Raw genomic sequence first — 16,278 nt, 5'->3', positions numbered from 1 at the left:
TCACGCTAAGTCACCGATTGATGCAGGAGTTCCTAGGGAAGTATTCTTATGTTTCCTTTGTTATTTCTGCTAGTTACACATTTTTTTCATAACAGCCAATTAACTGCTCTTTATCTAATAAAAGTTACATCCCTACTAACTACATAGCAAGCTCAAACTGGGGGCATCTGACGTGAGCTTAATTATTCAAGTCATACCAGCTCCGTAGCCCGAGACTCGTGCATGGCTGGATGCTGCCCAGCGCCACGCTGACCAGGCTTCACAGATACGCGATGTGTATTTTTCCAGGTAATGGGGGGTGGGAGCCCTGGTAATTCTTTCTATCCTTCTGTGGTGGACCAATGTGCGGACTTTGTCTTAAACATTTCTTGGTGCGAGATGCCTGCATGGCAGAGCTATGGCGCAGGCATAGTGATGAATATCTCCTGGACTAGACCGGTTTTGGAGCACAAAGGTGAGATGCAGGGAGTTGTGAATCGACTCGGCTTCGTATCACCTTGACAGATCCTTACCTGTGCAGAGATGACTTGGAGGGAGCTGTGAAAATGGCTCAGCCCAGGGAACAATGCATCGTGATAAGAACCGAAACCTGAATGGAGCCTTGAATATGGCACTTGATGAGGGCACCTGACAAACACAGTCTTCTAGTGGGCACTAAGGACATGCCATTTCCTTGGGCAACCGGAGTGAAAAAGGCGGGACTGAAAAGTGTAAGAGGCGGTGCTCACAGTGGCTGGGGGGGACCCCCACCACCAAGGAACAACTAGAATCAAGAGGACCAACAGGATGCCGCTGGACCCACGGGTGGTGGTATCTTCTTTTTCTCTGTCTCTCTTTCTCCTCGTCTCTGTCAAATTGTGAAAGATGTGTTGCACGGGACTTGTTGGTCTAGTTGGATTGTTTAGTTAGAGTAGTTGCCATTGAGTTATTCCATGGAACTTCATGCCTTGCGTTTTTGTACTATTAAATTTTTAAATTGGTTGGCTGGTGTCATTTCACCTTAATTCAGTCCAGGGGGATCACAAACCTGGTCATTGGTCCCAAGGGGAGGGAGGTCATCCTAAACGGCTCCTTTCAGCCCACAACATCTTCATTTTCCTGAAAAATGGTCAGTCTACACCTGAAGGGGAAAAAATTGAGGCTGTAGTTACAGCCTGTATTCAATACCTTGTGTGATTGTGTTTTTCCATGGGGCCCATTATCCCAGTGAAAACATTAGATCAATGGGACAAGAAATAGGATTCATAGTACGTGTGCAATGGCACCTGCTATTTACTGTCTCCTGTGACCTTGATTTGACAATGCTATGGAAGCTTAATAAACCTTTGTCCTTTAAATAAAGTAGCTTCAAGGTGTCACGGAGTATTGTGCTGCACATTTTGGAGCTCAGATACCAGAATAATGAATATTCTAATCTTAATAAGAAACAGACTCTTAAAAAGCAATATTGTTTTTTTGCTACTAACAAAAGAGAACATCAGCATTCATTCACAGATTCAGAAACAATTCATTTGTCTCAGTTTTACCAGGCTTGTTAAAATTTATATATTCTGATTATTTAAACAATTGGCTTTTTGGGAGTTTAATAGTAATGGTAAGGAAAATGCAATACGCCTGTAAGCTATGGGAAAGGGTGTTCTTCCAGCACATGGTGAAAAGTAGGAGTGTAAAATAATCCTTTTAAACTGCTTACATTTCCTTGCAGCTTTAAGTGTTGTTATGTCACAGTATCTCTTTAAAGACATTTCAGTAGTGGCTTCTTGAGGATTGCTCTACAAGAGCAAAAGGAAATGTTTCCACTGCGGCATCTCACACAAGTACAGTGAAGAGGTGATGTGCTGTCGAAGGGCAGAAGTCAAACTGCAAACCATGGATTGAAGAATTGTATGTAAATAGAGGATAAAGTGCTGTTGAAATGTTCAATTTGGACAGGCTTGGAATTTGTCCAAAAGGCACAAATTAATAGTTCTAGCCTAAAACTAATAGTTCTTTTAAGGAATACTAACATGAAGGAAGAAAAAATTAGAAGCCAGAAGAGACTATAGGTAATGAAGAAATACAGGCAACAAAGGGAAAACAGGGAAATAATTTTTAGTTTTAAAAAAAACAAACTGTATACACACACAAAACCAAACACTAAACCCCACAAGAATTAAGTCACTTTCCTAATCTTGTTTTTATATGACTTCTCTTCCTCCTGCCCAACTGGAAGGTGCAGATGACGTTGGAGTGCTAGGACTGAAGAGAAGATTCCTGTCATCTGGTGCGTACACAGCTGGCACTGTCAGTGCCCAAGAGTTGTGTTTCGTCTAGATTGTCTAGGCTACTTCTCTAGCTGATGGACACAAATGACTCTGGAAGGTGGTTTACTTCATCCTGAAATCTGTCTTGGAGGATGTGAATGAATCCCTGAAGGTGCCTGTCCCTCTCCACTGACTGAAGAGGGAGCCTAGAAGCTGGGACAAGCTAAGTTTGGGATAACTGAAGCTAGGTGAGGGGAAACCTGCCCTTGCTGCCTGCATCATCTTTTCCTAGAAGCACAGGAAGCTGCTCTTCTCCTGTAAGTTAATGAAAAGCAGTGCAGCCAAGAGGTGATATGGCAGCGTTTGGGAAAATGACACAACTGGGTTTTTAGATTTTTTTCTCTTGCTGAGGAAGTAAAGGTTGCTGATGTACAGGTAAACCAGTTTACATCTGTGGAATACAGTAGCACAAAATGAAATACTTCAGTGATGACCAACTACTGAAAAGCTGTATTAGTAGAATAATTCTGAGTTGTGGCAGAGCTCAGTACATCTTAATGTGAGGAAGTGTCTTAACATGAGGTGTTATGTGCAATTATAGATATCAGACTAGTCTCAATAACGGTGATCACATGAAGAAAAAAACAAGGCCTATTTAAGTACAGTCTTACAGGTTTGTCAATAAATTCAAATTTGCAGAAGCCTGGTGCCAAAGACCTTGGTTTATTGATAAATGGGGAGAGCTATTCATTATAACAATACCCATGCTGCAAGTCCAAGAGACTTGTGTGACTTATCCTAGATCACTTTAAAATGAATGAACAGTTAAAAGTGTTTGTGACGCAAAGTAAACATGGGAGTTCAGCAGCTGTTCAAATGTACAGCCTTCCTAATGGGAAGTAGCATTGCCATGCAGACAAGTCCTGGACAGAACTTGGCTCCTTTTTCATTTGCTTTTGGTGCACTTTAATACAATACAATTCAGTTACCATCCTCAGGGAAAATACTGCCATTTTTCTTTTTACACTTTGAAGTATGCACAATGTAAAAGGTAGAAGTATGTAAATACTGTGGTTTGTGGTTCACTCCTTGTAGTTCTTCCCGCTGGGGAAAAAGTGCATCCAAACAGTATCTAAATTAAGGGAACGTGAGAAGTAGTGGAAATTCAGAGTAGGAAAAACAGCAGAAATTAATAAGGGAGATGAATAATAGAGGGTTATTTCCATGTGCACTCTTCTTAAGGAGGGGTTCCTGGCAGTAGCGTTGAATCTGCACGTGGGTGTCTGAAGATGCAGCGGACGCTATTGTAGCCGGTGGCTGAGGGAGCTGGTGGGTAGTGCTTTGTGGCTTCTCAGTTCTCTCATAAAACCATACAGGTGATAACGCAGGGGGAAGTCCATGAAACATATCCTGTGCATTAAGCTTTATCGTGCTTGGGCGCGTCTTGGTGGCATACAGTAAAGCTAGGGTCCCAGAAGACATTTTGCTTCCAGAAAAGCTGGGGTGTTTGGCTGCTTTTTTGTGAACAGAAAGCTCTCCCTTAATGTGCCTTTTGGTACAATGATGCTTAGCAGAAGTGTATGTTTTCGTTAAGAGATCCACGTGTTCCTTACCATGTCTGAAAAAGCAACAAAACGTGTCCCTGTATGAATATCAGGAAGATGATCCCAGTCACTGTCAACCTGGCAGGTGATGGCTGTCACAGTACTTGAGTGCATTTTAGAGGGTTTAGAGGGGTCACAGCAACCGGAAGAGCAGCCCTGCTCGTGCACGGGGCAAACAGGAAGCGGGGTTGTCCCTAGTAGCGAGACTTTCTAAGCAACCACGTGTACTATGTTTACCATAAACCAAAAATGTGCTCCAAAGGAAAAGCCCTAATGCTGCAACCCTTCTTACTTCAGTTGGTCCTCTCCAGCAGGGTGGCCCTGGGGCCAGGTGGGTGTCCCTGGGGCAAGGGAGGGTGGCTGGGCAGCAGCCCATAGCACAGCCTGGGGAGCAGCAGTTGCCTGAGCGAGGTGGTCGCTTGAGGACCTGCCTTCGGGACGGAGCGGGCGCGCCCAGCCCTCTGGGGCAGAGCGGAGCGGCACCCCCACAAATCCCCGGCAGCAGGGGGGATGGAGGGGAGAAGCACAAAAATAGGCGTATTGTCAGCTCTTGGCAATTTGATGAAAATACGTTTTGGGAAGTCAAGGGCCTCATGGCGAAAATTTCCCTTTTGGCTTCCCTTAAATTAATGAGCAAAGAGCACAGATGGGATAAGTGAGGCAGAAGAAGAAATCCGACGTAAACGTTCCCTGTAGAGTGCCTAAAATGAAGACATTCTTTGTGTAGAGCAGGACAGCAACCAAAAGGCATTTTTACCTCTATTGTTTCTGTTCTGGGGAGAGGTCTCTGAAGACTGTTTGGGTCTTGCTATAGAAAAGGACAGTGACAGTAATTATCAGCCCTGTAACCCTCCAGGTGTGTACTTCCATCTTTGAAATGGCATGCTGGCTTTCGTAGGCGCCCAACCTCTGCCACCGGCCCGGCAGCCCGTGCTGGAAGGGGCAGGGGCTGTCGTGGGCAGAGCCAGTCACGTTCCACGCGTGCTGTACTTGCCGTCACGCCGGTGGGTGACACGATTCATCTGGCTTGTCCGCATTTCCATAGCCTTGGAGTTGTGCTGGAGCTGCCTGGCTTAAGACTTGACGTTTGTCAGATGTGGCGATTTTTAACTTCAGACCCAAGGAATTGCTAATAATAGGCTAGTACATAGCGTGCAATTAACTTTCTCAGGCTGTTCATTAGTTTTACTTAAGCCACCACCCATTTTTAAAAGCAGCTTCTTTGCCAGTCTTCAGTCAGGTTTCTTCATCCGGTATAATACTATCAAGTTTTTATTTTAAGTGTGTTGTACCAGGTACTACTAACTAGGTATTAAGCCATCCCAAATACATCCCAGGTGAATGTTACCGTCTCATTTGCACTGAAAATGGTAACTATAATGTTACGACTTTGTATTTCAGCATGTCCTGAAATTAAGTCTTAAAAAGTATTGTATGCTGTAAAGCATATGTGTCCTTTATGGTAGTGCCCTGTACATGAACCTCATTTATGTGTGGAGTCATTGCTAGAACCACAGAAAAGTCTAGCGAGAGAAAATTTAAAGAACAGATTTTTTTTTTCAAGTGATTCATTGCAGAAGTACATATGGAAAGAAACAGAATACAAAAAAAGCAGAATTGATTTTTACATAAATTATTCATAGTAGAAATAAAAATAAATTCATTACAGGCAGATTAATGCTGTTATTTGTAAATTGCTATGGAATCTTTACCCAGATTAAACTGCAGATCTGCCGGGGATTGAAATAAACAAGATCTGGTCTGGACTCACAAGCCAACCTTTATTGTGCTGCTGCCTGCTCGTAGAGATACCCTGAAATAAAAGAAGTTAACATGGTTTCCTCAGCATGAGAAGTGTTAACAGTTCAAGATAACTTTCCCTTCTGGTTTTCATTCTTTCGTCCTAGTGCTTGCATCACTCTGCATATAGCCAGGCGAGAGCCGAGTGCTACCTTTAGTCGTTACATACTAAGGAAGGACTATCACTTAATGAACAAGAACTGGCCTTGCATACACCATCCCTGAGGGTATGGTAGTGGATGGTCTGGTGACCGTGGTTTGAACTGCACGTTAATGTGGTCTCAAACATGTTCCTTTTATAAATGGTGTTTCAGACATTTTAAGAGTAAATTATTCAAAGAATCAGCTGGAAATCAACTCTCATCTCGTACAGTAGGTACATTTTAAAAAAAAATCTTCTCTTTTCTTCTGTTAGTCCCCAGTGCATCAAGCTCATCATTATTTCCTACAAAGTAAAATTATGTTTGAGATCCTGGAGCAACTGTGTTCCAAAAATGTCTGTTTCAGTAATTCCTTGTGCTCCTACTGTAAAAAGAATTTGCCATTTCCAGGTTTTTATAATGGGAGTTTTTGCATTGGACTTGTGTCTGGGAACCCATAGCAAGCCATACCTTGTAATCCACAAGCCTGAGGTAGGAGGTATCTGTATTAGGACAAAATTCCAAATAACACTTGTGTCAGCAAGACATCGGCTGAATGACAAAACAACTCCTCAAGGGACTATCTGATGTAATCTGAAGATCAGACCTAGACACGAAGTAAATTCACTCGTGAGCAATGCCATTGTGACTGAGGCATTGCGACTCAGGCATTTTCTTAGACAGTGCTGACCACTCCATGCCCAAAGACTATTTTAATTGAAGCTTGTGAGTAACCTCCTGGACTTCACAGACTTTTTGAACGTGCTTTGAGAAGCAAAGGGAAATTGTAGATCTGTTTATTTCAAGAGTTTCAACTTTTTTTCCCCACAACTCCCTGCGGGAGGAGGGAGTGGATCAGAAAGCCTCACAATGTTTGAGGAAGGCATTGACTCTGTCCTGAGTGTCTGAATGTAAATGTAGACAACTAACGGCATGTTAAAAGTGTGGACAAACCCACAACTTCCACGCAGTCAGGCCTGTGGGGCTGTCAGTATACTTAACTCATTTTAAAGATTGGGAACTACAGAACTGGTGAAGAACATGAGGAATTAAATCATTCCAGTTTCCAGTTAAAGATTATCCCAAGCATTAACTTTCAAAAAATATCTGTGTACTGTTTGCATCTGGAAAGTCAAGTTCTTACTGAGCATTTTTGATGCTTTGAAAAGCAACTGCTTTATGTAGTGGAGATACAGGCTCTGTATAAGGACACCATCCACTCTCCACTGACTGCAAAGGAAGGAATCCCATTAAAAGCTCAGGAGGTAGTACAATTTTTAAAAAATACAATTTTCAGGAAACGTCTTTACATCAGTGTCTATTTCCATGCATTGGGGCTGAAAACCTTTAAATTACGACCTTCAGTCAGGTACTCCTCAAATCTCTTTCTCCCCTTTTAACAGAATATTAGAGATTCAATGCAAATTTTTGAACAGCTGCCTGCATATTTTGTAGTAGATGCATGCAGTGTAATAATCCATTAACACCTGAGCGGTTCCATTAGTGCAGATAGAATGAGACGGGTACCTCAGCAATTCTTCCACCTCACCGACCTCGTCTGCGTCAGCAGTGCCTGGGGAGGTACACACCTCCCTCTCCCTAGCAAAGTAAGAAATTACCGCACGTCCCCCGCAGTGCCTCAGACTGATCAAATCTATTGCATTTAAAGAAACTGCGTAGCCTGATTTAGCTCCTGCTGCCAGCAGTCTCATGCCATGTATTTTAGACTTTGGTAGAGTTACTCCTGCTTTCCATTGGGCGATGCAGAGCAAGGTTTACACAGGCACTTCGTTTCTTTATTCAGATAATAGTCAGGTTTAATCAGGATAACTGATAAGTTATGATAAGTTTGTTGCCACTATGACATTCCTTTAATATTTTTTTCTGGTTTCATTTCTTTTACAAATAAAAAAAGTGTATTTATTTTACACTGAGATAAGAAAATACTTTATGATCTAATATTGTAAAGACTAATTTTCCTTTTCTGGCTTTAGGATCATGATGAACAACTACAACTTGGAGATACTGAGCTGAATGCCCAAAGGGCAGCATCAAATTTTCTGCAGATATTACCTGTCTTGCTTGATTTGACAGTTTTTTATTTGACTTTTTCTTCTAATGTGAAAATGTCATTATATACTAATTTAATTCTGCTCCAGCAGAAGCTTTATTGAATAACCTAAGCCTATAGGTTTTTTCCATCAAATATCTATGCTGTTGTTATATACCTAGCAGCTTGGGAGTCAGCATGAAAGTTATTCACATGCTGTAATTTTCAGTATCAAAAAGTTAACGAGTACATATTTACTATCTTGTAAATGATATCAAAAAGTCTATTATTACCTCAAGTAATTATTTCAGAGTTTATCAACAAAATCTGTAGTTTTGTCTGAATGTGTTTGATATAATTTGCTTTAGGTGTGGATTTCTGGGTTCCTGGTCTAACACCTGGTCTTCTCTTAGGCTTCTCAGCAAAATACATCAGTTACAAGAAGCTACAGAGACATCATGGCACTGTGCAGAGCCGGAAAGCCTTCGGCTCCCAACGGCAGAAAATATTACATGATCTGACATTAGCAGGGTTAGGAAGAAGCCACATCCATTCCACAGCCTTCACCCTGGGGCAGTGTCTGCCCTCATCTTGTTGATTGGCATTAGTTATGATACTGTATACAACATCTTCTCTACAATTTCTCCCCAGGGCATACTGCATGGCCTGTAGTTCCCCATGTCATGGCATGCACCCATTTTAATGGTGGGTGGAATGGTAGGGTTTTTCCAGACTAAATAGAACTTCTTCAGGGTTCAAGCAGTTATTTAAATTCAAAATTATTCAGATTATTTTTTAATTAACTCCTTAATAAACTGTCTACAGATTAACTGGTTTCCTTGATTTGATTTTTTTTTTCACATGACTAGTTATTTTTAACAAGCTCTACTAGTTAATGATGGAACATAAAGTATCTCCCCCTTGCTGAAACATACTAATTTTATCTTCCTGCTACTTTCCAAAGAAAACACTAATGTAGTGTAACTGCCATTTTCTGCATCATGACTGACAGCTTCACCCTCCCTGCCCACTGTCTGGTCTGTTCGGCTGTTGGGGTTTCCTCTCTTCCAAGTTCATATATGGAACCGCACCACTTGTCTTTATCCCCACAAACAAAAGGGGGTTGATCAGTAACTTCAGCTTATAGCTTTAGGCATACTCTAACATTAGCAATAGGGACTTATGCCAAAATCAGTGTTTTATAATATAAATTCAGCATAATGGGGAAATCATTCAACCATTGATATTCTCTATTCAGAGGTGGGTAGCTCAGTAAAGCCAAGTTAATATTGGAGACCTCCACATTCTTGCACCTAGATTACAGCAGCGTCCAGCGGGAGCTCAGCCAGACCGGAGCCCACATGTACTAAACAACGTACAAAGCAGAGCACTTGCAAACACATGTGCAGTGGCTTAGCATTACTAACGGGAATATTTCTGCTTTTTTTAGTATGGCTGACTGTGTAGGACAATAAAATTAAGAAAGTGTGTCAGGGTTTACAGAACCAAGGACACAACCAGCAGCACACCAGGTTTGCCAAAACTAACAGAACAGCACGTGGATTAAAACTGTTTTGCCCGAGGCTACACCAGTTACGTTCATCAGATTGCAAGAACAACCTGTTACACTGATGTATGAGAATGCAGCTCTTCAGTAGGCCCTGTTGCATGTAACCTTATCCTAATAGCTCTTAGGGGTGACATCACTTACAAAGCAAAATGTTTGCAGCCAGGAACAGAGGGAGGAACATGATTTGCAGGAGCTATACAGCGCTTACACCACAGCAGCTCTCAAAGGCACATTTTCTTTCTGGGTTTGGGCATCTTTCCAGATGTAAGAGAGATGTGAAATGCTACCTATGTAACATAAGGTTATAGAATAGGTTTAGCTTGGAAAGGACCTCTGGAGATTCCCCCCTGCTCTGAGCCTGTCCATGTTGCTCGGGGACATGCACAGTCAGGTTTTTAACAGCTCCGAGGGTGGAGAGAACACGGCTGCTCCGGGCAACCTCTCCCAGTGTTTGACCACTGTTATGGTATTTTTTTTCTTACACCTAATTAGAGTTTATATTGTTCAAAGTTGTGTCCTTTCCTTCTCATAGGAAAGTGAAGAGAAAAATTTCTTCAATAATCTTCTGAAATAAGAGAAATAAAATAAAGCCAAATAAAAAAAAAAAGTAATTTGTCTAAACTGTCTGAAGCAAGCAGAAATTCCTTACAACATTATCTGGGAGGCTTTGTTTGCAATTTTTTCCTTTACTGGAGGACTGATAATTACTAACTCTCTCTGGAACAAGACAGAATTAGTATTACTTCAAACCTTTATCAGCTTAGTTTGCATGGTGATAATTTTAGACACCAAATTTGCTTGCACACCATTTTAACATTAAGTCGATAGAACTACTCAGAGGATGTAAATTACATAAAATATATTTATTATTCAGGTTTTGAACCATAGTTTTACTTCGTTCGAGGGCAGAAGAGGCTAAGATACTCCAGATAGATAGCCCTAAAATCCAGGTAACGCAGACACAGACAGCAAAAATGACAGTCGCGCTAATGACCCTGCATGGCGTTGCCCAGCACTCCAAATTCCTGGGGAACCAATTCCTGTTCCTCCTCAGCCCAGGCAGGATTCTTGCCTTTGCCCCACGCCACACCTGAGCCACTGAATGGAGCAGAAGGACTTCACTGTCGCTTACGTCTAAGCGTTGGGCATTTTGGTTGCAGCGATGGTTCAGACCCCGCTGCTGGACACCAACATCCCAAAGAAAAGACCATCGGACACGCGCAGATCAGTCCCCCGGGTGGGGGCACCGCCAGTTTGCAGACGCAGATGCTACGCTGCAGTGGAGAGCCCGCCAGCACACCGCAAGCCCGCCTGACTGGGACACACAGGACGGCGCAGGCAAGAGGCGTGGTGTGCATGTAGAAGTCGTGAGGAGTCTCATCCGTGCCAGATTTCGTGCACTTCTGTCAGGGAAACCACAGCAACACAACACAAGCTGCCCGCTGCTGCTGGACTCAAGCTGGTTCTGCCAGGGGCGAAAACGTGTTTTCACTGTGCTACGTGAGGTAATATCTGTGGCCCCCAATATTGATCTTTGCTGTTGAGAATTGACTCTATTCCTCACCTATATTTGGATTCTAATTTTTTTTGAGAAACGCTGCAAGAATTTTTCCCTTCTCAGCTCTTTACTTCAGTCAATTCTAAATCTCTGAGCTGAAACGAAGCCAAAATATTCATGTGTAGGCTCTAGTCAAAGCTCATTCAAAGGGGAAAAGATGATTATGAGTTCTTGAATAGTAAAACCAGATGATTTTCTATTTTAACTCATTCTCTTTGTTGCTACATTATTATTAAAAACGGCTTTATTATTAACTAGGCAAAGCACGGGTTTTATTAGGAGTTTTCATCCAGTCTTGTTGTTCTAGAAATATATGTTTTGGCATCCATGAGAAAATATGCCCACGCCTGGAAACAAATGCCAGGAAATCTCCATTTGTATGTGCCCGTTTGCAAACATTAGACAGCAAAAGCCACTGAAGATTGTATTCTGGTTCTGCATTACCTTTTCTGTGATTTTTTTTTGCAACAGTGAACAATGTTACCAGCTGAAGTCTTCTGGACACTAAGTCCTTCCAGTATCTGGTTTGGTTTACACTGGAGCATTTATTGAGAATAGGCTAATGCCCAAACTCATGTGCAGCAGCATCTGCCAAAAGATGTGACAAAGGCTGCCAGACCCCTGTAACTCAATATACAAAAAATAATTGACCTTACAAGGCAGGTACATATTAGGAAGCACCCACACATCTGCACATGTGGATGCCAAGCTTGAGACAAGTAAACTCCCTTTGCTCCCACGCATGCTGCCTTGCCTAACGGGCTCCGATGATCGCTGGTTATCGGTGCTCACGCTGTGCCTAACGGTCTCGCGGCAGTTGGCAGGGGCAAATCCACCCTCTCCATGGGAATGCAGAGCTGCTCCCGGGAGGACACTTCCCTGTGGTGCATTGTGAGACTTGCTTTTTCTTAGCAGGCTCAAGGGCAGAAGTTGTGTTAGTCTGCCAAGGCATATGGCTTTGCAGGGCCTGCACACTGTTTGGTTCTGTGTTTACTGGCAGTTGTGGTTTGGGACACTAGATCAGAGAGACAGTTCATCATTATGTGAAGGCATTGAGTATGGAGACTGAACACAGAGCATGTGATAAATCTGGCAAACAAGATGAATGCTGCGTTCTCATCCATCAACACTTAAGAAGCAGCAGAACAAGACACAGCATGGTAGGTGGGATTACACTGCCTTGCTGACACAGGATGACCAGTAAGGGCTCCACAATGTCTGGAGGTTGTCATGGCTGTAAGGGAGGTACTCCAGTCTTTCAGGGCCATGGTACATGACTGAAGAAATCCGTTCAAGTACTGAAACAGGCTCTTGGCAATTTTACTTTGCAGTCTAGTACATTTAGAAGATTCAGGGTAGGGTTGGCCTGTGCATGAGGAACACAAAAGCAAAATGGCACTGGCTTGCAAATCACTTGGATGTCAAGACTGCAGAAGCATGTACATACAGCCGTGACTTGCTTTTGTCACAGTCTGTAACTGAAAAATTAGAGGCAAATATTATTTTGTGGAGCAGACCCTGCATACTCATGGATCCATTAACCAAACAATGTGCCCTCATAAGAACTATAGACTTAAGGTTAAAGCAGGCAATGGAAATTAGGGATGCCATATGTGCTCAAATTCATGCCCCGCCTGACAATTCTAATGAGTAATTACTCACTGCAAATGCATGTGCTGTTTTGTAGATTGTGAACTGTTGTTAGACATGATGTACTGATAGCTCACAGATTTTAAAGTGCTTCTTTTGCCTTTTGGGTTGGTTTTTTTGAGCGCTCCTGGGATGAGGGCACTGTTAATCTTTATGGAGTATTTTGTGCCTAATTAATTGTAAGGACTTAGGTAGCTGAGGGCTTTTATTTTCCTTTACAGAATAAAGTATCAATTAAAATGTAAATCTCTGCGATTGCTGGCTTGGGGACATGGGGATCCCTGTAACTGAACTGTGTAGATTACTGGCTGTTTTCAAATACATTAGTAAGAATATGTTGGTACAGCTGCTCCTTCTCATTTCCTTACTATTAAATGGACAATACCAAGTGTTAAAAACAAACGATGACATGTATTAATTTTGCCAATGTATACAAGGGGGTTTAAATAATTGTGTAGTTAGAACAGCTGATTGATAATAACAGTTAATGGTCCCTATCAAAAAGATTGCAACCTGCATGAAGAAAAACTGATAAATGCTGGAGTTTCACTTACCTCCCTGCCCCTCGTCATTTCCTTTCCCTTTCGCATCTTTACTTGGATACGTGATGCAGGGCTGGCTAGGGGCTACCTGGATGAGAACTGTTTCTCCCCTTCACTTGCTTGAGCTGTCTGTCTCCCTGTAATCATCTTCACTCTGCAGTAATAAAAATGGAAAGGCCAGATTAACTCCCTACTAAGCATCTGCAAAGGAATCTTTGCAGTGAAAGGCACGTGCATCTCTCCAGAACAAGACACGGAGGTCTGACCCGTGCGGTGGGGAGAGGGGAGCTGGGTACTCATACCGTGTACAGAATCACAGCCCCACAAGAAAACGTGCTGAAAGTTGCTTAGGATGAACTGGAGTTACTGTCCCTCGCCTCGACTCTCTCCTTTTTATTCCACAAACCTGTGCAAAGTTCTCTGCTCTGTTCCTCCTGCGTTTCTCTGCCTCCTGGAACATGCCCTCTCTCCTTTGCCTCTGCGGCAGTATCTTCCACAGCTCTCTTCCTAAACTCCTTCCAGGGTAGCAGCAGTATGCTCAGCCTTCTGGCAGCACAGCTTATCTTGCAGATCTCAGAGCTCTCTGCAGAACCCACCCAGCTAGAATTCCTTAATAAACGTACAAAAGAAGGAATCCCTGCAGTACTACTTCTGTATGTCAAGATGTAGGGTTAAAACCTTCCTTCCTCTTAATACACAATTTATTTGAAGGCTGATGCACAGAAGCAGCAAGACAACAATTGGGCATAACTGAATGCTCTGAGCAACTATAAAATTACAACACTAGTGTTTTCCTTTATTTTTCATTAAAGAAAATTCTGACATCCTGTAGCAGAGGAGACAATGTGATAACCTATGGGTTAGAGCACTTCTCTGGGAAGTGAAAAATCTGAGCTTTAGGCCCTCTTTAGCCCAAAGGATTTGAGTATGTCCTTCTCAATAAAATGCCTAATCATGCTACAAAATAGGCTAAAACGGTGGTGTTCTCTGTCCGCCCTGCTGAAGCAGAGCCAATGTGCAGCAGAGAGTGCGAGATTAATGGGACCAGGGAGAGGGGAAAAGCAATGGGAGACCTGTGTATAGCACAGCAAGCTGAGGACTCCCAGCAATTTATGAGTCCTGGAGAGTTTTGTTCCTTGCTCCAAATGACATGTATGTATTTTAGTTCGCGATGCTCAACGAAGCAGGACTAGCAACAGAAATCAGGATTCCTACCCCTTCACTTAGGCGTTAGTGAAAACAAAGCCATCATCATCTCATCTGTACTTCCTTGTTCATGTGCATTACTAGTTTACTTCAACTTTAAATGCTCCTTGCTACACGGCACTGGCATTATGACAGCCTTCCATGTGATACTTAATACCACTGCTTGGCAGGATGAAGCCTTTGCTTTGCAAGCTTCAGAGTGGAGTTTGAAAGAATGTTGCTGATTGCAATCTGTATTGAGCAAAGCAGTTAGGCATGTGCTTTGCTTGCTTTTGTCAGAATTTGAAATTTTGAAGCAAGAGAATAAAACAAGAAACAAGCTGTCTTCTGGCAACAGAAAGATACAAGTATAAAGATACCATCAACTCAATACACAATACATTGATGTATTTAGTCTCCTCTGAAGTAAACACTGCCAAAATTAAATTCAAATACATTTTTAAGATGCTGTTTTCTCCCTCGCCCGGCCCCACTTTGGAATTAGTTTCTGTACTTCAGTGAGCTCTGTCTAAATGCCTCTTCAATCTCACGTGGGTAATGTCATCTCCAGGTCCCCCGCTCTGTCATGCCCCACCTTTCTCATACCGTGTGCATTTCCTGCCACGAGCAATCTGTGCAGCTGCAGTCTCTGCTGCTGAAGCATTTCAGCACCATGTCTCGCTGTCTTCAGCCGCGGTATTGAGCCCCCACAAAACATCCACACTTGGACTCCATACAGCCTTTTGGCTCGCACCACCGTAAGCTCCCTTGACTCCATAATGATCAATGCCATAATGGCATTAGAATAAAAGTAAGAGGTCAATGCTGCAAAAAATCCCCCATCACAGGACACAAAAGTACTCCTCCTTTGATTTTCTTGGTTGTTGTGGATAACTAGTTGGAGAATCTTCAGGAAATGAAGTGGTTTTAGCTTTCTGCATGTAAAATAGCTTTTAAAATAATGATCATAGTATAATTATGTGTCTGACTCTTCTCCTTCAGATTGGAAACCCAAGATGTAATTGATTGACAGTTATGATGTTTATTGATTGATCAACACACCTCTAAGAGACTGATAATACCTTAACTGGCTAATGAACAAATGCCTAGTATTAGCAGTACTCATTCACAACTGTATCACTGCAATCAGCAATTCTGAGTTACAATTATATTGCCTCTTACTAGTAGTAGTAATTCACAATTATTTTACTATGAAGAAATTGTATAAATTGCATGCAAGCTCTATCACATTATAATTCTATTGCCTTCCCTCCTCCACTTAGTATTAGGGGAAGGAGCCCATCCCTTCTCATCCCACCCTTGTGTGCCAAGTCTTTTGGACGTAGACCTGACAAGAGTCCAGCAGCTTGTCCCGAGGGTGTTGTCCAGCATCCTGGGGCACTTGGGGCCACAGGGCAGCTTTAACACTGCAGGTATCCACACTTCTATGACCAGAATATTCCACCCTTCTTTGTTCTCCACTGGACTATATCTAATTCCCATTATTTTAATTATTTCCTGTTTTTCCTATTGAATTATTTTAATTTCTAGTGTTTATGTCTTATTTTCCTGAACCCACATTTTCATCAACCAACACTCTGCCTAGACTTCTCTCAGACAAATGGGACCAATTTAATGACCTGCCTCTAATTACTTTTTCCTCATTGGTCCCAATTCTGCTACATCCACAGCCAAATGTGGTGTTTCTAACAGTTATCTAGGCAGTTTTGATCCAATACAGTAATACTCAAACTGTTATCTAGATAGTCCCAAGACTCCTTTCACACCCTTTCATTCAAGCTGGTTATATTTCATCTATACCACACACTTTTTGGACAGAATTATCTTATCTGGCTTTAGCCTTGACTTCCCTCCTAACTCTAATTAAGCCAAGCACTTGTTTTATGCAGAGACAACTTGCATACCAGAGCAACAG

At 42.3% G+C, this 16,278-nt stretch overlaps 1 protein-coding gene across 1 annotated transcript in view; it reads left to right on the top strand.

The window, feature by feature from the left end:
• The window catches only part of MOV10L1 (Mov10 RISC complex RNA helicase like 1), a gene marked incomplete at its 5' end in the record, with an annotated part of 43,417 nt that extends 38,911 nt beyond the window's left edge, over nucleotides 1–4,506 (top strand). Inside the window, one exon of the mRNA XM_010289403.1 lies at nucleotides 4,110–4,506. Within this exon, the coding sequence (XP_010287705.1) occupies nucleotides 4,110–4,506 (397 nt within the window). The remainder of the gene's footprint in view (nucleotides 1–4,109) is intronic.
• Nucleotides 4,507–16,278: the final 11,772 nt, after the last annotated feature.

The sequence above is a fragment of the Phaethon lepturus genome, unplaced genomic scaffold (assembly GCF_000687285.1).
Source record: "Phaethon lepturus isolate BGI_N335 unplaced genomic scaffold, ASM68728v1 scaffold2976, whole genome shotgun sequence".
Taxonomy (NCBI): Eukaryota; Metazoa; Chordata; class Aves; order Phaethontiformes; family Phaethontidae; genus Phaethon; species Phaethon lepturus.
Note: the sequence above shows the minus strand (reverse complement) of the source record. Positions and strands in the feature narration are given on the sequence as shown.